This window comes from Puccinia triticina, chromosome 2A (assembly GCF_026914185.1).
Source record: "Puccinia triticina chromosome 2A, complete sequence".
Taxonomy (NCBI): domain Eukaryota; kingdom Fungi; phylum Basidiomycota; class Pucciniomycetes; order Pucciniales; family Pucciniaceae; genus Puccinia; species Puccinia triticina.
This window is the reverse complement of record NC_070559.1, coordinates 3,498,516-3,519,227: the sequence shown is the minus strand read 5'-3', so window position 1 is coordinate 3,519,227 and position 20,712 is coordinate 3,498,516. Positions and strand designations below refer to the sequence as shown.

The 20,712-nt window shown below is 45.4% G+C and overlaps 2 protein-coding genes across 2 annotated transcripts; both read right to left on the bottom strand.

Annotated features, from left to right (window-relative positions):
- Window positions 1-243: 243 nt before the first annotated feature.
- PtA15_2A352 (uncharacterized protein) lies at window positions 244-901 on the bottom strand (the record flags this gene model as incomplete). Its single annotated transcript, XM_053166365.1, has 3 exons — window positions 244-414; window positions 493-630; window positions 710-901. The coding sequence occupies 3 exons, from the start codon at window positions 899-901 to the stop codon at window positions 244-246; spliced, it is 501 nt and encodes a 166-aa protein (XP_053017594.1).
- A 15,120-nt stretch (window positions 902-16,021) lies between these two features.
- PtA15_2A351 (uncharacterized protein) lies at window positions 16,022-17,518 on the bottom strand (the record flags this gene model as incomplete). Its single annotated transcript, XM_053166364.1, has 5 exons — window positions 16,022-16,042; window positions 16,123-16,617; window positions 16,853-16,919; window positions 17,000-17,167; window positions 17,244-17,518. The coding sequence occupies 5 exons, from the start codon at window positions 17,516-17,518 to the stop codon at window positions 16,022-16,024; spliced, it is 1,026 nt and encodes a 341-aa protein (XP_053017593.1).
- Window positions 17,519-20,712: the final 3,194 nt, after the last annotated feature.

Here is a 20,712-nt window from a genome sequence, read left to right as displayed (position 1 = left end):
CAGTAAACATGACAGTTAATCCACAGAAAAGAGCGCTTGAGATATCACAAGCATGGCGGCGGTTTACGAGTAAAACTAAGGATTAGTTTTGATTTAAGATACATTTTCATACGTTTTTCTTAGCAGCATCGAGGAAAAAGAGGCAATGAATGGATGAATAACAAGAGGGAAGTCCACTGTTGAAATAAGTGGTTTTTATTCTGGAACTCGGAAAGGTCAAATATGATAGAAATGTGATTGTTTTTATTGAAATCTAAGCAAGGATGACTGGGATGATCTCTTTTTGCCTTGTTGTTTCTTTTGCAGCTTCTTGAGGGCCCAATCGTCTACTCTCAACATTTGGATCTTTTTGGGATCAGGCCTGAGGAAATATCGAGTTGATTCTGATCGTCCCAAGAGGTCCATGGTGTTGACCTTCCAAAAGTGCAGCATTCCCGGTTAACAAGGCATTATCAGGATGAGAGGAATGCTGATGTAGAGCCAATAACATACTGTTGTTTCCGCAATGTGAAGGTCCTTGTACGCATCAATCCCAACCTTCCCGCCAAACTTGATCCAGTCCCCACGTTTGAGCTGACGCATCTGATCCAAAACCTCCGAGTCCCAGGCAAGAAGTCGTATGCGGGCTCCCTGAAATGAGGTAACATGAGGTCATGATCAGCCAAAACATATAATAAACTCACACCCTCTGACTGATCAGACTACACACCGGCTTGGTAGATGGGTCCTGAACAGTCACATAAATTCGTCGAAAAGCGGTCCGGTTATAATTGACACCCGTTACATATCCAGATCCCCAGACGCGGGCCTTGTGAAATTCCTCAACCAGCTCGAAGTGTTGGCCACAGTGGACCACCCACTTTCCTTTTCCCACGACAATCACCGGGATACTACCTACCATACTAGCAACGAGGTGCCCAGTGAAGAAGATCTCTGTCTCTGGTTCATGCATAAAAGGAGGAGGGTATGGACTATTCGACTGCAGAATGATGTGGAATTTGGAGAGTTCTGAATATTCACTGTGTTGGACGATGTCAGGGGAACTAATCACACTAGTAAGATGGATTGTATGATCTGACGCGCCATGAATTGAAGAGATCTCAGCAAGAGAAATGTGGAGGTTTCCGGATATCTCAAACATCACATCAGTTTTGCAAAAAGGCAAACTAATCGGGCAATTCGAGAGATGAGGACGAGGCTACGGGGGGGATGATGTGGGCCAGAGCTTCATCTTTCCTGGCCTTTAAGTCAGTTCAGGAGGATCATGTCTACAAGATTTTGTCACCGTAACACCAGATCCCAGCGGCTGCTTTCCCCCTTTGACTTTTCACACAAAGGGAGCACAGCTGCAGCAATTGGCCCCCCACCCAGCCAAATGTACCACCACTACCAAGGAGTTTGTTTTGATGGAGCTTATGAGCCAAACAATGTCTGGGCATTCAACCGGGGATTCCAAAGGGAACCCAGGTAAGATCAATACAATGGCTGCTGTTTGGTGTGTGGGGCATTTGTTTGGGCAGGGCAGAAAGGATGGTGGTTTGTTAAACCAAACACTACTCTGACGGCCGCGGCCAGATGGACTACACTGTTTGTTGGTTGTCCATTATTTTTCTACAGCATTCAGTCGACCAACACATTTTCCAAACCAATTTAACATGTTTGAGGCCTTTGTCAACCAACAATGCCAGACGGCTTGAGGCTGCATCAATCTTACGTCAAAAAAGCTGCATGGTAGGTGCCAAACACCAAAGATGACCCTCTGCCCACAACTATGCGTGGGTGGTCGTGGTCTTGTCATGAAAACGTACGCGCGTACGTTTTCATGACACACAGCTATTTTTAGGCCGGAGGATCTCACCACCTTGCCAGCATTATTAACCCAGGCGGAAATCTTGTTGAGGTAACCGCGGCCGAGATCCTCACCTATTCAACAATTGCCACCAAATCTTGGATGCGACAAACATCTCGAGTTTGTTGCCCAGAAAGGTCTCTGTTGCCCTGGCTCAAGCTGACACCCAACACCGTTTTCCGTTGCATTTGATACATGATCCGAGTCATGCGACTCCCTCCTGCAGCATGTCAGGTCTAGCCACATGTCCTGCAACCAAACTGATGTACCAATACCTCAATGATGTTCACTTCCTGGTTTGCAATGTGCATACTGTTCAAAATAGGGCAGCCACGGTCTCACAGAAACAGTTCACCATTATTTCCAACTCTTTGTAACCCACCTTGTAGACTTGCCCTCTTTGAGAACAAATGCCGTTGGTAATACGGATCCACCGCATCCCTAACAGAAAATCCCAACCTCTGGCGTGTTGTCCAGTCAAATTTGTTCCTTCAGATGCCTGTCACAAAGTATGGATGATCAGGAAGAGTATGTGTATTTTATAATTTTGCTCATTTTGCCCAAGGAACCCCGTCCATGCAATCACTCCACGCAAGCGTAAAATTTGGCAAAAGCTCCTTGCAGATATCTTAATACGTCCTGTCTTTCACTTAAAACCCTTTCCAACAAGCTTCAATGAAATTAAGGTGTGCTTCTCCACTAATCATCTCCATCAAGATCCAACGTTGCCAACTCCCAAAGCTGAAGGCAGCGCATTGGACCTGCATACTTCCAGTATGGTCACTCAGCTTGTTCCCCGCCTGATCCTCAGCAGCGACAAAAAAGGTTGAATGTGTTGACAGGCCCCTCGCACTACACACACGATAGACGGATCACTAGTCATATCCATACACTCATATGCAAGGGATCCAAAAGAGGCACACCTTCTGCAGCTCGGGAAACCTAACAACTGCGTCAACAGCCGCCTCACGGTAGGATGATCACTTTGCCATTTTTAAGCAGCTCATAGCATAATTTGTCTGTCCCATGTCGCTTGGTGAGTCTCTTTGCACTCTCATGTCAATCAGATTGCAAGCCAAAGCACACATTTTCGGAATTAAGCTTCTTCTCTGCTGATGCAAGGATCTGCCCGCAACATCCCCTGCAAAGTGTCACACACCTCAGGTCCAGTGTTTTCTCCTTTCCTGATGAGGTTTCGCAGACAAGCTGAACTTGAGTTTCGTAACTTGATTACACCATAGGTCCATATATCCTTCTCCAATTCAATGTCGCTGAGCGGAAAATCACAGTCCTCCTCACTGAATTCGCATCGACACGCTTGCCCTTATGAACTTGTACTTCACAGCTCCACTGACATGATCTAGTTTCACATCCCCGGGACTCCCAAAGTCAAGGGGTCTGCCCGGGAGCTTTTTTCAGGATGTTGTAATTGCCTTTTGTCCCTTCGGGGTTTTCTTGCCATGATGCTTCAGCTCTTTTGCCATTGGCAGCGATCTCATGTGCATGATGTGCATGAGGCCTAGTGCCTACATTTTGAATGTGGATACTGTGCATGCTATCACATCATGTTTTTCGCTCTCAGATGCTGAGATGAATACGTAGAGCTAGTTGAGTGTGTCTTCATCTCTCCCACTGGCTGTTTTACGGTGACCGATCCCTCAAGTCAGCATCCCTATTGGTGAAAAAGTTGATGGATAGAATTTTAGCAGGCTCCCATCCCACAGAAGTGACTGGTTTTTGCTATTGCCCATGTTGCAATTAATTGTTTTGTGCAACATCATTGTGCTTCACCGGGTTGATCTGAGCTGTCAGCGTGCAAAATTTCCGGGCCCCACGCCACTGCCATGATATCATCATCAGAAAAATGTGCCTCAATGGGTGTATACGTTTATTTTTTTTCAACTCGGCTGCAACTCCACTTGCAAGCACCAGCTCAGCATGATCGGCGAGCTGAAGCTTGGGCTGGGCGGTGTGACCCAAACCCCATTTGGGCTTTCTCAAACATGTACATAAAAGTTGCCGCCAATTGGCCTTGCACCGGGTCACCCATCAACAAAGAAAAAACATTCTCTCCGATCACCACAGCTCACTCTGGTCTCTTTCCCTCTTCTCAACTTCACCTCACTCTCCGGTTCCATGATAGTCACCGTCTTGGTGTCACACCTTATCTCCCTTGTTTTTTCACCTCCTGTTGGCAGGTATTGATCGCCTGATCAAAAGCCGAACAGCAATCTCCAACTGGAAAGCAAAGCTTGACCGCTGAGTTTCTTTGCAAGTACCTGTTATCATAACACACACTAGTACTGAGAATGTGAACGGTAAAATCCTTCCTGTCTCTCTTGCCTCCATTTGCTGTACGATCGATTCATCGATCACCTGATTTGTTGATTGGCTGATCAATCAGACAAATGCACTTGTGTTTTCCAGAAATAAATTCAATATAGAAAGCATCATTGGTTTCTTTTCTATACTCTCTGCTGTTCAACTCCCAATGAGCCATCAGCTGACCCAAGATATTATGTCCTTTGCGGAAGCCAGCAATTTAGATTGTTTTGGACTGGCGTCTACACACCAGCATCGAGAGCGCGATGAACATAGTATGTGTTATTTCACTTCTCAATTAAAGAACGGTGATCAATCCGAGCAATAATTAGAACATGAATTTCATCGATTCTTTACTCCATCAATCTTTTGTCTCGCCGTTCACTAATGCTTGATTGATGATTGGGTGATCATCAATCCATGAAGACCCTTCACGCTGCATTACCCAATTTCCGAATCAGTTGTTTGACTGACTGACATCACAACACAACCACCAACACGCGATTCTCTCCTTTGTTGACCAGAAATCACAGACTTGTCAGCGCCTCCCCGTGATCCCAGCGCCACCAACAGTGGTTCCAATGGCTCCTCCACTGTCAATGGAGAGACTCAGTGAGCCCTACATTCATTACTCCTCCCTCTTCCTTTCCTGGTCTCATTGCAGGGTCAATGCTTTTGGTCTGGGGGGCCTGGTCTTAATAGTTGATTTGGTTTCTCCCCCCTGGTTGTCTTTCTGCCCTGTCTATTGGAGAAAGTGGTTTCTGTTGGCCTGTGCATCTCTTCAGGCCTGGCTGATGTTCGAAAGGCAGACAGATTTCAGTCCGTTTGTAATGCAAATTGAGTGCTGCTGAACTCAGCATCTACTTGGACCCCCTCTTCTGAAATTGAGTTTGATCTCTGCTGTTCCCAATATCATCAAATCAAACTAACATTCAGTTTCTGCACTCCCTGCCCATTATTTTCCCTGATGTCAAGCCACCTTACCGGTCTGTAACGCCTTATCTGCTGGATAGCCTCTTACCTGAAGAAGTGCCCGGCATACCGAATTGGGATCATGGAATCCTTTTTGGCGGGCCGTCAAACTAGGATAGATAATTGTATTTCCCCCCAGTTTGATGCGGCTATAGGGGTTCCCCAGGGCTCCCCTCTCTCAATGATACTGTACACTATGTGCCACAACAAATTATTCGCCAAACCGTTCTCGATTGGTGAGAAGGTGACAATAGGTTGCATCAATGATGTTGTACACCTTGTGGCTGCCAGGTCCCCAAGTTCCATTTCCAGAATTGACTTTGGAGGCAGCCCTCCCGCTGAAGTGGGGTTCAAGGTATGGGGCTATGTATCTTTGAGAAGAAGAAAGTCCAATTCATCTGGTGCTCTAGAAAGGTCCTTCCGGATACCACCTTTGTATTAGGCAAGCAAAGCCTCAAGAAAGCCTGGACGGCTATGTGGCTAGGGATTCTGTGAAACCCCAAAGTTAAACTAATCTGTCAACTTTGAAATGGTTTCAGAATGAATCACAAAAACGTTCACCGAGTCTGGAGCGCCATGAAAAACACATGAGGATTTAGCGGCAAGGATCACTTTAAGTGATGGCCGCCCTTGTCGGTCCTCTTATCACCTGTGGGGCACCTGTTTGGGCTTCCAGCTAAATCATAGCAAAGTCAGAACTGTTGTCGAGAAAGTTGAGGACTGCTTGGCAACCTGCACCTCAGGCGCATTCAAGTTGACTTAAATTGTTTGGCACCAAGCAAATTTGGCTGTCCGCCCGACCACGAAATGCATCTTGAAAGCCAGGCTCGCAGCCTAAGCTGTATTGCCAGAACGCATGCAATCAGATCGGGCAACTCCAGGGTGCAGGATATCCCATGTGGCAGAGGGACAAGGGAAGCAAACTGGATTGCACCCCATTCCCCTCCGACCATGGAGCTGTTCCTCATTAACAATAAGGGGGGGCACTGTCCAGGGGATGTTCATTCGATATAGCCCATCATGTGAGACTGACAAGAGGCAACTCTCTCATATGAACATGTCAGCAACAAAAGAGCAAGCGAAGCTGGCAGTAGAATCATGCTGCGACGCCTTACCCCTCAGTGTCACTCCCAGGCAATATTCACGGATGGATCATACAAGGAGTGGCGAGGACGTGCGGCGGCTGCGGTCCGCCTGATTGTGACCTCGGTTATTGTGCGCGCCTGGGATTGGGAACCTCAACCCTCAAATCAATTACCAAAAGTCAGCCAGTAGGCTTGTTACTGGCATTAGAGCCAATCAAAATGGTTCTGCCTCCCCTGTTGTCAGCAACTTGGAGCAAGGCATATTCAACCAAAACAGAGGTGTTGTGGAGCGGATGCATCCTCCAGGGGCGACCAAACCCGGCCACAATGTCTGCTCAAAATGGTGGACGTCTGGCAACAGCTGCTTGCTGATGCACAGATTACTTGTGGTTGGTGCCCACCACATTCTGGAGTCAGGGGAAACGAGCTGGCCAACAGGATCGCGGATGAAGCAACCAAGCGGAGAAAACATCCCAACAAGGACAGCTGGACAAAGATTTATGATCAACTGACTCACCCGATTGAATCTGCTGAAAATCCCATGCCCAACAAATTTCAATTCTCCTGGGTCCCTATCCTTCAGTCCTCTGTCATCACCCAGATTCTATCAGGCCATTCCCCCGAACCATCAACTTCGCAAACGGAAACGTTGCCTGGATCCCTCCTGCACTTTCTGTTGGCCCAGAGAAACTACAATCCACTGTACAGACCTCTTCCCCCAGCTGAAAAAGGCAACGCCAACACCTCACATTAATTCAGAAACAACAAAATAAGTGTGTCCACGCACAAGCCCCACTTACATCCCCGGAACCACAAAGCTCACCCGCTCCATCTACATCATTACCTCAAAACAATTTCTCCATGTGTGCAAATTTAGTCTCCCCCTTTGTTGTCATCTTATTTCCTGAGCATTTCTTCTCACTCTCGTCATTTGCTCCTTGTTGCCTTGCTGCTTTCCTTTTGGTTGCGTGTTCTGACCACCATTTACACTTATAGCAGCTGTTTGCTTGTCCTCAATATGTTTCTGAGTTGTGAGGTTGCTACCTCAGTCTCATGGTGCAATCCCACTCCAGAAAAGAAATTGCATAATAAGCAAAACAATGATGATGGTGTCTGAAAAATCTTATTTCCACTGTCAGAAAAGAGACAGATCATTGATCATCACTTACATAAGTAGTATTACTATTGTACACAGTTTTGTTGGATGTGGAACATAATCATGTTCTGAAAAATATTGGATCTATCACAAATATCTGAAATCCTTTTCAGAAGCTGAAAATAAGAGCCAGGTCATCCAGAATTAGAAGATGAAATTAGCCTGAGGTTGGCAGAAGATGAGACTAATTGATGAGTTTGACATTCAACCGAGTTACACATGACTTCATACTGACAACAAACTTGTGTGGAGCTGACTCCAGACCCACTTCCTAGAAGTTACCAAAGGGTTGTTCAAGATAGTTATGTGAAAGCACTTGCATGCAAGTGCCATGAAAACATCCCTGGTGGTTGCCTTGGGCAGGATTTCATTGTGTCTATCGTAATCCAAAAGCCTTTTGAACTGAGCCTCAAGTTCCTTCTGGAGTTCATCTAACTCCTCAGAATACTCTTCAAGCAATTTAACCTTGCCTACCAATTATAACTTTCTTCAATAAGCTATGGCACAGCAAAGGTTCATGATCATTGGTAGAATTCAAAATAAGGAAACTTGCCTTCATTTTGCAACCAGCTCTTTCGTGCACCTATGATCTCAATAATCAGAAGACATCAGCCTGGATCTCACATGAGGTAGTCTCTGCAAGCTGAGGGAAGAACTAACGTTTGGCTCCAGCTGAAAGGTCCTTGACTAGCAGACATCTTCCACCTGATACTCTTGAGTTTGGGAAAAAGTAATCTTCTGACGGATTTGTGTGTTCTCCTTCCTCAACACAGTTTTTCACTTGTATGAGTGTTTAAGAATTGAATCAGTAATGTGGGTAAACCATCAGAAATAATTTATAATTGGTTCTCATTAGAAAAAAATTGATTCTCAACCAACCAGCAGCTTCTCTCACTTCATTTATGATTGAAACATCTGGATTTGAGCGTTCAAGGGTGGTTTCCAAGGCAGGTGGGATACCCATGGCTGCTGAAATCAAGGCAGACCAGAGGATGACATGGAGAATTTGCTGGGTGTCCATTATTTTCCTGGTAAGTTTTGTTCTCAAGATGACCCAGATGGCTTTGATCAAATCAAAAGATATCACAGACTGTCAGTGGGAAAAAGAACTTCTGGTTTGACTTTTTTTTTCAAGTGAAGCTGGTATTTATCAAGCTGGAAGTCAATTAAAACAAGGAAAAAAACCAATTTTTATATGAAGCATCTGTACACAAATGGAAACTCACAACTTGTGCAGACAGATCAAATCAATTATTGTTGCATTTGTTGATTGTCTAATGGCATTCATAGCTTGGGTAAAACTTGTCTGAGCAGTCATACAAAAACAATAGCCAGTGGCCAAAAGTCCTGTTGGATGAGGCTATTTGACCTTGGTGGCCAAGAGAGATTCCTCCCAGTCCACCAGTATTTAAAAAAAGTTTATTTCAATGAGGAAGGATTGCCAGCCTCTTTGAATGGGGGTGTACACAGCCTCATTGGACAGGAGGGGATCCTCCAAGAGGCTGTTTTGGCTCACTGTTACACACCAAAGTTGGTTGTCTAACAATGAGTATATTTTACATTGCATGCTGTTTTAGAATTACAGTCAAACCCATGAATCTGCATACCCCGCTGTAAAGTGGATTAGGTATGTGGCTTAGGGGGTTAGGTGGTAGGATAGGTTATCTCTATACACATATAGCTAGTAGTTATAAAGCCTCTGGAACTGCTTGAAAGTTATGTGGTTTCAGGGATATTTTCCACTTGATTCCTTCCATCATTCCTTGCAGAACCCACCAAGCCACTTGTATACTTTGCAGTTTGAGGGGTATTTCCCAAGTGTCTATGAATACTGATGGGGATTTTGTTTCTATTGAGTGTGTATAAGAGGAAACAAGGCCTATTTATATATGGAATAAGTAGGAAACAACTTAAAATGTTCTTGATCTTCATTTCTCTGTAATGTTCTTTGAGTGTACTGAGATTTAAGTCTTTGCAAGCCTTGATTGAATAATTTATACTTGGTTGCTTGGCAGCTAGATCATGGGAATAATTCTTTTTGCCAAGGCAGGATAGATAAATTGAGGTAAATTTTGCCTCAATGAGCTTGATAATGCTGGTAATCATTTGAAGAAAAATTCTAGTTTTATATCAGTTTCGCAGATGCAGATTGATGCACAAAATTTAGGTAACCAGGTGAGGTATTCCTTTATGTAGCATGTAAGCCCCCCAAAAAACCATTTTTGCCTGCACCAACTACAGTAGAATAAAACTCACATGCACTATGGGGGGTAATGTGGTTTCATAAGTATTCCATTTCACACATTTGACTGTAATGAAAAGGACCTGCACCAGTGAATATCTTGGGTGCAAAAATCAAGGGTAGATAGATGCTGGTGGGGTGTTTCTGGTTGGGGGAGTCTCATGATCAGCCCACTGTGGTACATGCTATCTTTCACATACATTTCATAGGCTCATAGCTCCAATAACTTAGATAATCTCCACTTCTAAGCCCAATATATACACCAGGGAAGATTTGGATGCACTCTCCAGGTAGTGCCACTGCCATAGATAAATTCTATTTTGGTTTTTGTCTGGAGTGCACTGGGATTCATCATGGTGTTTTTTCTGAAATATTTAAAATTCTAACAAGAACTACACAACCCAAGAACTACAGGCCAACCTACTTATGGAATTATGTGCAATTATTTGATCCTAACTATCATTGAATCCTAGTGAATTTGTACTGAATTCTACTTCAACTTATTTGTAGCTCCATTTCTATATTGCCAATTCAAGTACCATACATGAGGATGAAATTGTTCAGAAGCCATTCTGATGGACATTGCCCTCTGGTCTGAACAGTTTCTGATTGGTTTGTAATTTTTCACCCTATTGTACGCAAGTAAAATGGGGTGAAGAATCACACACCAATCACAGAATTGTTTTACCAAAGGAGCACATTGACTGGGTATACAAGGGAAAAACAGTTCATAAATCACTCATCAGGAAATTCCCCTCTGCTCTAAAAAGTGTGTGATTGTTATTTGACATCCTATTTTACTCACGTACAATAAGGATCCTGGTTGGACTTTTTTCAATGGCTGGCTGGGTTGGGAGTGCCAGCAAACAAAGCCTTGTGGTCAGGAGAGCCATTGAGTTCAATGGAGTCCAGATTTGTCTTTCACTGATAGATATTTGCCTGTGCCAGGATCAAGATATTTAGCAATAGCCAAAAGAGTGCACTGTTTAAGTGTCAAGAAAATGGAATTTTGTAAGACTTTCACTCACGTTGTGGTAGACGGAAAAGTGAAAAGTCAAAAGTTTTTCCTCATACATATATTTACTCACCCTAGGCCTCAAGATACCACCAAATGGACCTCAGAAATGGATTCTACGGCCAATTTTACCCCTAGTCACCACTGGAAGCGTCACTGGAACCCCACTGGATTGGAAGTTACACCCTCTTGGACCCTCATGGACACAGCCAGCCCCAGTCATCAACCTGTCACACCCCTCAAGTCACCTTTCCCAGGTATACACATACTCAGCCCCAGCCAAACACATACTCTTTTCTATCCCTCTTATCTCCACTGCATATGCAGGGGACCAACCCCATTTCTTCTGTATTTGACATGTCCCCGCTTCATTTATGCACCCCTTGCAGCTGCATGCAGTCTTCTGACCCCATTTCTGCACTCCTTGCATTAGTCTGACACCACTCATGCACCCCTTGCATGAATTACCTCTGTATTTGACATTCCCCGCTTCGTTTATGCGCTCCTTGCATTAATTAGTATGACATCATCTTTCATTTCTCACCCCACTTTTTGCCTGTATTTAGTATCTTCTGACACCACTTGTACGCAGCCCACAAGCTAAAATCCCTCATCCAGGGTCCCCCTTGTAGCTAAAATCCCTCACATTTGTCTATATAAGGAGCTCTCTCTCCCCCCCCCAGTTGTTTTTCCCTCAGCTCAGTATTCCCCAGTTATTTACATACCACCCTTCACACTTACCATCACCTTCACACATCACTACAACCCTTATATTTGCAAATAACTACTGAACTCACTCTCAAATCTCACATACCTGTCATCAAACAACTTCATCTGGAACTAGACCAGACCTATCACTTGATTAAAACTTGCCAAGCTTGGCTTGGTGGGTCTTGTTATCTGATAGTATAGAAGGGCAGAGTTTGCACCTCCATCATCCCCTTCTTCATTCAGCAAAAGGGTTTCACAACCACTTTTGAGTCTTACAGCGTTTCACCCTTACTGAAACTCGACTCATTAGACACATATGTATTTATGCTTATACATGATATTGTGCCTGATATATCTTGTACTCCCGTTTGAAGGGACTTCTCTCCTTTTTCCTCAAGCTGGTCTTCACCATGGTTTCCCTTTCTTTGTCATTCATTCAAAATCCACATCCTTTTCATAGAACTTCATGTAGAGACTGTAAAATGAAGATGTGTCTGGTGAGAGTTAAACTCACGACCTCAGCTATGCTGAGACACATACTAGAGTGCTGCCTTTACCAATTAGGCTACAGGCGCTTGTGGCTTCCAGCTGGGTGGTTGGTTGGTAGTGTTGAAACTCGCTGTTGGATTTCTTGCAGTGCGGACAGATCGGACCGGTTGCGTTAGTGTGAAGAGCGGTCTGAGCAATCAATCCAGGCGAAGTCTTGGTATTGAGTTGATTTTGGGCGGCAAAATCTTCAAGCTTCTTAAGGACTTGATTGAATGGAATGGTCTCAAAGTTCATCGAGATGTTGGTCTTGAAGGAATGAAACTCTTGAGGGAGTTTGTCAAGCATCAGAATGGTCCGGACTTGATCATCAAGAACAAGGCGCGAAAGGTTGATCTTCTGGTTGGCCGATTGGATTGAGGGCATGAACGAGATGAAGGAATCAAAATTGACAGGAAGAAATTGTTTGAGAGCTGTTGTTTTTGCAGTGAGATTGTTGCCAGCATACTTGGACTTGAGGAGCTGCCAGAGTTTGTGACCGTTGAAATTATTGTCTTCTGGAAGAGAGGAACTGACATAGGCAAGGACTTCTTGACTGACAAGTTGGACAATCTCGGCATACGCATCTTCATTGTACTTGACATAAAGCTTGAAGTTGTCTTTATCCTTTTCAGGATTGGGCAAGGGGATCACACCAGTGACAACATTGAGATACTTCAATTTGTGGAGTTTTGCTTCAATCGGAAGGAGCCAAAGAGGATAGTTCTTGTTGGTGAGAAGGATCTTGTTTTCTCAAACGGCGTAGTTGGATGACATGATGAGATGAAGTTGAGGATGAAAGTTGGAGCGATGTTCAACTGTCAATTGTGAAGGGATTTCAAATGAAGATCGCCGCACGAAGAGAGCGCAAGAGATGAGCCTTTAGGCTCAAGAGGGGACAGTGAGGGGATGAAGGCTCACCGGATTGGCTCAGATTGGAGGCGCGGATAATTAGAGAAAGAACCAATGAGGTTTGATTACTGTGTCTAGGCTGGGTTGATATAGACTATGTACACAGGATCAAGTTGTGGGTTTGAGAATGAAATGAATATGCATAGAAGGTGATGGAATCAGATGGAACTCGGGGAGAGATTGGTGACAGTCAAGGAATCACAAGCAGAGCAAGCGCACACAAGGAAACACAGTAGTTGGAAAGCTGATCGGGCTATTCTAGACAGGGATCAAGGTCACATGGCTAGTGAGACAGGAAGCATGACCAAACTAAAAGTAAACATCAGGTGTGACAGGCATGAGGTGATATGAGAATGACAACCAAGAGCTCTGGGAAGACAATGAGGCAGAAGGAAGAAATAGAAATCCAACACTTGCCTTAAACTCGCTTTGGCTCGCGGCATGCGCTTTCTGTCCGCGCTCTTAGTCTGCGGCGCATCAAGCACCATCAACTGTTACTCATGGCCAAAAACCTAATCTTAGAAGCCTATTTGTCTCCCGCTTCACCTGAACTCTCAAGATCATCGACCTCAAATCCTCTCCTTCGGACCAAATCTCATCAGTCCGACACTACACTCGTCAATCCTCTTCAACCTGCACTCTATCCTCAATCAAGATCAAGACCTCAAGAATCCTCAAGACATCAATTGCTGTCTGTCAACAAGTCCCCAAAAGCTTTGACTTGGACCGCCTTTGTAGCTTTCCACTTGGTGAGAAATGCAACTCTGCGTTTCCGGATTCGTCTACAATCTCATCTGATTCTCCTTTGGCTAACTCCCTTTCTTTTATTCATTAGTTGACCGTCTTCAGATCTTAGCGCTCCTCTTCTTGTTTCTTAAACTGTTGTTCCTAAATTTCTAACTGGGTTTGTTCATTATTTTGTTACCACTCTTTTATCTCATTATCCCTCAACTGATCCTCCTTATCCATCTCTCAGCTCAACTCAACCACTTGTAAAAACTCCTCTTATCCAGTTGTTCTTCTACAGATAGTTATTTATCTCAGGGTTTGTTCTTCATCCATTGTGTCTATTTCTTTATCTTTCTTGATTATTCCCTGTCTCACATTTTTGTTCTTTCAGTTTTTGGTCTTATTTACACAGAAATCAAGTCATAGGTTCTTTACGATTAACAGTCGAAACCGGAAACCGACTTAAACCTTTATGTCCGACGGTGATTCCTCATCTAAATCAAAACCGAGTACCGCTGTCGCTATCAAAGACCAAAAACCTGCTTCATCAACTGCTTCTGCTATGGACGGACTTCACAACTCTCTCGTCAAGACTGTTGTCAAAGGTATTTGTCTCCTATCGATGGACAACTACACCTTGTGGAGACAGCGAGTCTCTAACTTTCTCGACGTACCTCTTGCACCTGGGGCCACTGGCAGATTCTTTAGGATAGCTTATGTAATATCTGTTGGTGAACCATCATGTTAACCCCCAAGGATTGGGGGTTTGCAAACAGCTACCCAAAAAAATTGGACATGTAGGTACACATATTCAATGAAAAACATGTACCATATACACTCCATGTGTTGTACTTGTTGCACTGTTGCAGTATCAGTTCTTGTAATTTGACAATTCTGGTGGAACATTGAACCCTGAACATTGCAGGCCTTATCCAAGTTGCAGGGGACCAAATTTCACGGCTGACAAGCCAGTCACACTTTGTGAGTGAAATTAAATGGTTTGAATTCACTAGAGGAGAAAACTTCTACGGTAATCTGGATAGAGCTAAATACAAGATTACCAGAGTTTTGATCAAAGCATACAAAATCAGATATATAAGCATATCTGTATCTCAACAATCCAAGCTATCTGAGCATGGCCTACCTAGAACAATTTCCATCCCCCACATCATGCCATTTGTCAATTTGCAGACAATCTTGATGAATTCAATTTCTCTTGGACTTAATGTTTCAGGGTTGCTCTCATCCAATTCCAATTTTCTATATAGCAGCTGATAGACCCTGTTGTATTTAGCAGAGGGTGTAGCCGTAGCCAGTGGAGCTGACCCGGTTGTGGTCTTGTTGAGGAGACCTTTCACACGGGGAATTCCAAGGATGAATCAGCCAATGGACACCGCTGGGTGGACTGCGTGAGCTTGAATCTTCTGTCTGACTGCAACTAGAAAGACATAGTGAATTCTTTTGTCATCAGACATACATAGATGAAAAAATATCTGCATAGTGAAAAGAGGATGCAGTATTTGTAACCTTGGTGGATAATTCAGGGATAATCACTTCAGGATTCCATGGACCAGTATGAGCCCAGGGCTGATAAGGTATGCTGCTAACCCTATGACTCTGGTGGGATCAGGCCTGCCTGATATGCCTATAATTGGTAGCAATAATCTTGCAATCAACGATGGGAAGTTACATACGTTACGATATCCAGAGGGATTTTTGTAACATAACTTTCCACCGTTACCAGATAACGTGTTACCCTTATCTGGCAACATTGCTCCTTGGGCCGGTGGGTAATGTAACAGAGGGTGTTTTCACCCTCAAAACCCAGAAAAATAACAGAGATAACGCGTTAACCGCGTTATCAGAGGTAAAAATGCCATAAAAGGGGGAAAACTCCCCTTTTTTGCGCAGGTTATCCTCCTTTAATTGCAAGGGATAACGTAACAAGGCTAGGAAGAGAGGGAAAAAAATTAAAGAAAACATAATGGAAGCTTTGCCACCGTCATTGTAATGATAACGGCAAGGATTCCGTTACGTTTTTGTTACGCTACCGTTACAGGTAGCGTAACCTCCCATTGTTGTTGCAATGTTGCCCTGCAATGGTAACAGTCGCCATCCTCCCTCTCTCTGGTAGATAGGGCATATCTTGACAACCCCTATATAAAGGGGCTAGAATCACTGAAGCAGAGTTCACATCTCCATTTTCTCTTGCATTTGAATTCAACTGTTTATTCAAAAAATCATCAAACTTGCTGGATCAAACTTTCTGGATTAAACTTGCTGGATTTTGTCCATTCACCCCATTTATTTCTCTATATTCCAGCCCCAAATTCCCCAAGCAAAAATGGTTGCCAACACCATTACCAACTTGGCGCATTCCACTTTCAACTCTCCCAATCCGAACTCCTCCTTCCAAAGAAGAAAAAGACAATCTCAAACACAAGAGAGGTGAACATTTTTTCATTCTCTTGGGGTTTTATGAAAAGTACAAAGATTATCAAGATTATCCAGGGGGCAATAAACCCTAGAAAAAAGTGCAGGAGCCGATAAAGTATTAGTGAGTAGTATTGAAGGGTTGGAGGAGGGAGGGTCAGAGGGACATACAGCATCGATAGCGTCGACCTCGTCAGCTTGATCGCTATCAGCCATGCCTTGCCAGTTACTATCGATAGGCGAACGGGGCATGACCATCATCCCAGTGCGAGCTGCTTCAAGGATACCGTACGGTCTGACGAGCTTGAGGAACGCATCAATCCTGGCCGTCTTAGCACTCAACTCGATTATCAGAGCGTCATTGGACACGTCGACCACTTTGGCTGCGAAATGCTTCGCCAGATTGGTAAGCGCCTGGAGATGGAAATGTTTCTGGCGTAGTGCCTCGGACGGTGTCAGGTGGGCTTGTTGAACTGCGCTACCTTCGGCTGCGCTTGATGTGGTCTCGCCCGTCATGGCCGAAGCTGATTGTGGACCCTCCGACGAGATCTTGGAGTGTAGGTGGTCCTCAAAGTATTCAGGCCCTAGGATCGAAACCTTGACGAGCAATAGCTCGCGCTCGATCGTTTTGTTGTGCGTGTAATCGAGCACGGCCCAGACGGGTACCTAAATTGATTGATAGAGAGCCAAGAAAAAAATAGTTAGCATGTTATGGTAGGAAAACCTATCAATAGAGAAAGGCGAGAGTGAGACGGTTCAGATAATGTAGATAAGGTAGCGATTTGGAATCCTCATAAGGTCAATGACCTATCAGACTCGTCATCTAAAGTTATTCGTTTATCATCACAAGTATCTCGCGCTGGCAACCACGACCAAGGGAAATGATGAAACAAAACCTTACCACATCCTCCAGCTGCCTGCGCGCCTGTTCGACGACTGCGTCTTGACCCTTCAGGACGATGCACATTCTGAATGAAGTGTTTTGAGGCAGAGGAAGATACATTAGTCAGAGCGAAGCAAAGCGGGGATCGGTGAGAGGCTAACTGACCGAGACAGCTCACGGATTTCGGTGGCACAGACGACGAGCGACTCGATGTTGAACCCTCTACCAGCTAGGATACCCGACACCCGGGAAAGCACACCGGGCTCATTTTGGACAAGGCAGTTGAGAACGTGACGCGCGAGCGGCTGGGTAGAGGGTGGTGGAGTGTTATATCTGAGTGAACAGCAAGCTGATCGTAGGTAAGAACGCAGGCAGATATGGTGGATGATCGGGGGATGGAAAAACGTACAGGATGTTGGTGACGGCCTGTTCGGCACTCCAGCTGGGCGGATCGATTGCGGGAAGGGGAGCCCTCTTTCGTGGGTGCGAGAGCTTGTAATCCAGCGCCGAGGTGGCAGAGGGAGAGGCAGACGCCGGCGCGGCTGGGGCTGCGGGGTTGGTGGGTTCCTTCTGGGCAGAGAAGGCACTGCTCGAGAACGGAGATCGCTGGAAGGCAAGCCGGCTGGGATGCTGGAGAGCGGGTGGGGATGAGAGCAGCCTCCGGAGGGTGGTGCGTGGCGGCATGGTCCTGGTCGGCAGGCGAGGGCGGGGGTGAGCAAGGCCAGGAGACAAGCTCCCTCGAGACTTCGGGGGCCCCGAGAAAATATGCCACAAACGCACAAAAGTCAGAAGAAAATTGAGAAAAAATGCGGCAAAACCCAGAATATGCACTACACCACCGCTCGATTCTCAACTTTGAGTTGCGTTGGCGCGCCCGCGGGGTCAAGGGAATGTCAGGTTTGACCTGCCTGCCGCAAATTTTACTGCGGAGGCAGGTCAACGCTGGGGACGGGTCAGACCCGCGTTGGTTTGACCCATCCGACCCAGCTGTTGTGCCAACGCGACCAGCCCATTCTGTTGGCATGACAGCGGGGTCAGAATAGTGCCATGGCATAACCCAGCCAACCATGTTTGGCCCTGCTGAGCAGGCCGACGGTACGGCTGGGTTGGGTCAACTTGTTGGCCCCGTTGGCTTGACTGTACGTCAAACAAGGGTCCAACACGGCAGACAGCTAACAAAGGCTTGCCAGCAGCAACAAGCCAACACCGTCGGCTGGTTGGGCCCGCGTCAAGCATTGGTCATGATTGGCTCACCGTCCGGGTCGGCAAGCAATCATCGGATTGGTTTTTTTTTTTTTTGAGCAAGGGTCCAATATATGCTTTTGCTTTAGGAGAAAGGTAATGAGAGTTCCATTTTTCAAAAAAAAAAAAAAAGAGAACATGTTGAAAAAAGGCTGTCAGCAGGAATACTAAACAAAAAAACGTGGGTTTTAGTTTAGCACCATGGGTGATAGGCTAAAAGGTCTTTTGTCTATATGCAGTGGAAGTGGGACCCTGGTTGCCAGACTAGATAGTGTCTGACAGCTCTGGGTTTGAGCCTGGGGTTGATGCAATTTTTGCACCAGCCAAGCGAATGCAAATACTACGCAGGCATTGCGTACTGCAATTTGCGTTGCGCAGGCCCGGCGCGATGCATTTTGTGTTGCGCTGGGCTTGCGTCAAAGATGTGCCGATGCACTTCCATCATGCAGGCCTTGCGTCAAGGATGTGCCAACGGCAGATTTGGACGCAAGGCCTGCATCGGAAGAAATGCCAACTGCGGCACCAATGGCCTCCCGCGTAGAGACATCAGGTCTGCCACCACAATGATTTGGTGGTGTTGGGGGGGTTGTGCCAACACAGTTCTTTTTGTTGTTGCTGTGTCAACTGCGAACCCTGGTGTGTGTACTGTGCTGTGGTTCCATGTCCAAACACATCCGCCGTGCCGCCAGTCCCCGGCTCACCCGCGTTGAGCCAAAGGATTGGTGCTCACTTCACTCGCGTCAAGCCAAGGGATCGGTGCCGATTGATCCACATTTGCGTAAAGAAGCATACATAGCTATGGCCCTGTTTGGCTGCTGCGTTATAAGTCATAAACGGTTGAATTTATGACGTGCAACCCCTGGGGGTTTCAACATTTTGGTGGCAACGGGGGGCAAACTTTGGGTTACGGTGTCTTAAATTCAACCATTTATGACGTATAACACGGCAGCCAAACGGGGCCCATGTATTTGTATGGCAAGCCAAAGAGTGCCAATTTTCATATGGGTTAACAGGGATGAACATTCCCCAGCGGCCTAAATGACCCATACCATCTTGGAGGTGCACTTCCTTCAGTCCGACAAGGCACAAGTCAATACAAAGCTTCTCAAGCTGGCAGGAGGAAACAATATAAGAAAGTGTGCTCATCTGGCCTGAGTTTGCCAGTCTCATAGCTCTTCCTGCCCACAGGCAGTCGTGTGCCAAAGCACACTGCGTTATAGGAGTGTGCCAAAGCACACTGCATTATAGGAGTGTGCCAAAGCACACTCTGTTATAGGAGTGTGCCAAAGCACACTCTGTTATAGGAGTGTGCCAAAGCACACTCTGTTATAGGAGTGTGCCAAAGCACACTCTGTTATAGGAGTGTGCCAAAGCACACTCCGTTATTAGGAGTGTGCCAAAGCACACTCAAAGCACACTCCGTTATTAGGAGTATGCCAAAGCACACTCTGTTATTAGGAGTGTGCCAAAGCACACTCTGTTATTAGGAGTGTGCCAAAGCACACTCCGTGATAGGAGCTATTTAACAGCCAATGCATTTGAAACCCCAGTCTTCTTCTTCTCAACTATTCAATCTTATCACTTCTTCCCTCATTTCTCTCCCCCCAACAACAATGAACCTATATGCTTTGCCTTAATACCGCACCTGAAACATTTTGTCACACTTGAGATGAAGGAACCACCAGATATCCCAATACCTGGACTCAACCTTGTATCCCATGCAAAACAAATCCCAAAAGTTATACTTTGCTCTGGGAAGAAAAGTTATCAAGTTTTCTTAACAATGCTCATTGCTAGAAATGTGCAATCAAATATTTATCCTTCATCATTCTTTATACTAGTTCAGACTCCATCCTCCCTTTGTACACATCAATATCTTTTAAGTGAATGCAGAGTTTATACTACCAGGACAAATAAGCCATCACTTGATGTCAGCCTAAAGCGCCCCTTTTAGCGCAGCGCAGCCGGTACCCGCTACGTGCCCCTCCCAAAAAGCTGTAGCGCAGCAATAAAACACTGTGCTACGGCTAAATTTACCTCACTGGCGCTTTTTCTCCAGGGGAAAAAGCGCAAGCACAGCGCCAAAAGCCGCGCTTTGGCTACAATATAGCGCAGCGCAGTGCCAACGCGCTTTGTTTGCGCTATCTGAGTGCTACATGCGCTTTCACGCTACAAAAGCATAGGCCCGCAGCAGCCCCACTGCGCTAGAGGTTTTTCCCAGTGGCAGGGGCTACATGTGGCCTTCCTTGTATGTATGGATGATGGACATTCAGAAATTATGGGCCTGTACCATAGGGCTTGAAAATTGAAATTTTCACAAATTTATTTGCCTCAAAATTTCTTGGGACAAAAACTGAGCCTGGCTGAAATATAGGCTTGAGCCCAAATGTGAATAATTGAAACATTGGAACCCTCTCTACGTTTTCAATTTTGGTTTTCAGAACAAAAAAAGTTGAAATTTTTCAAAATTGAGGCCCATGGTACAGGCCCTATATATACATACCCCTTGCTCACCCACAGCCGCTCATCCACACCCACCATTTCCGGCGGTTGGCGGAATATGTGGCTGCGTGGCGAGGTTAGGATGGAAGGTGATTTTTTAAACTGTCAGAAGATCATTGATGCGGCTCATGAGA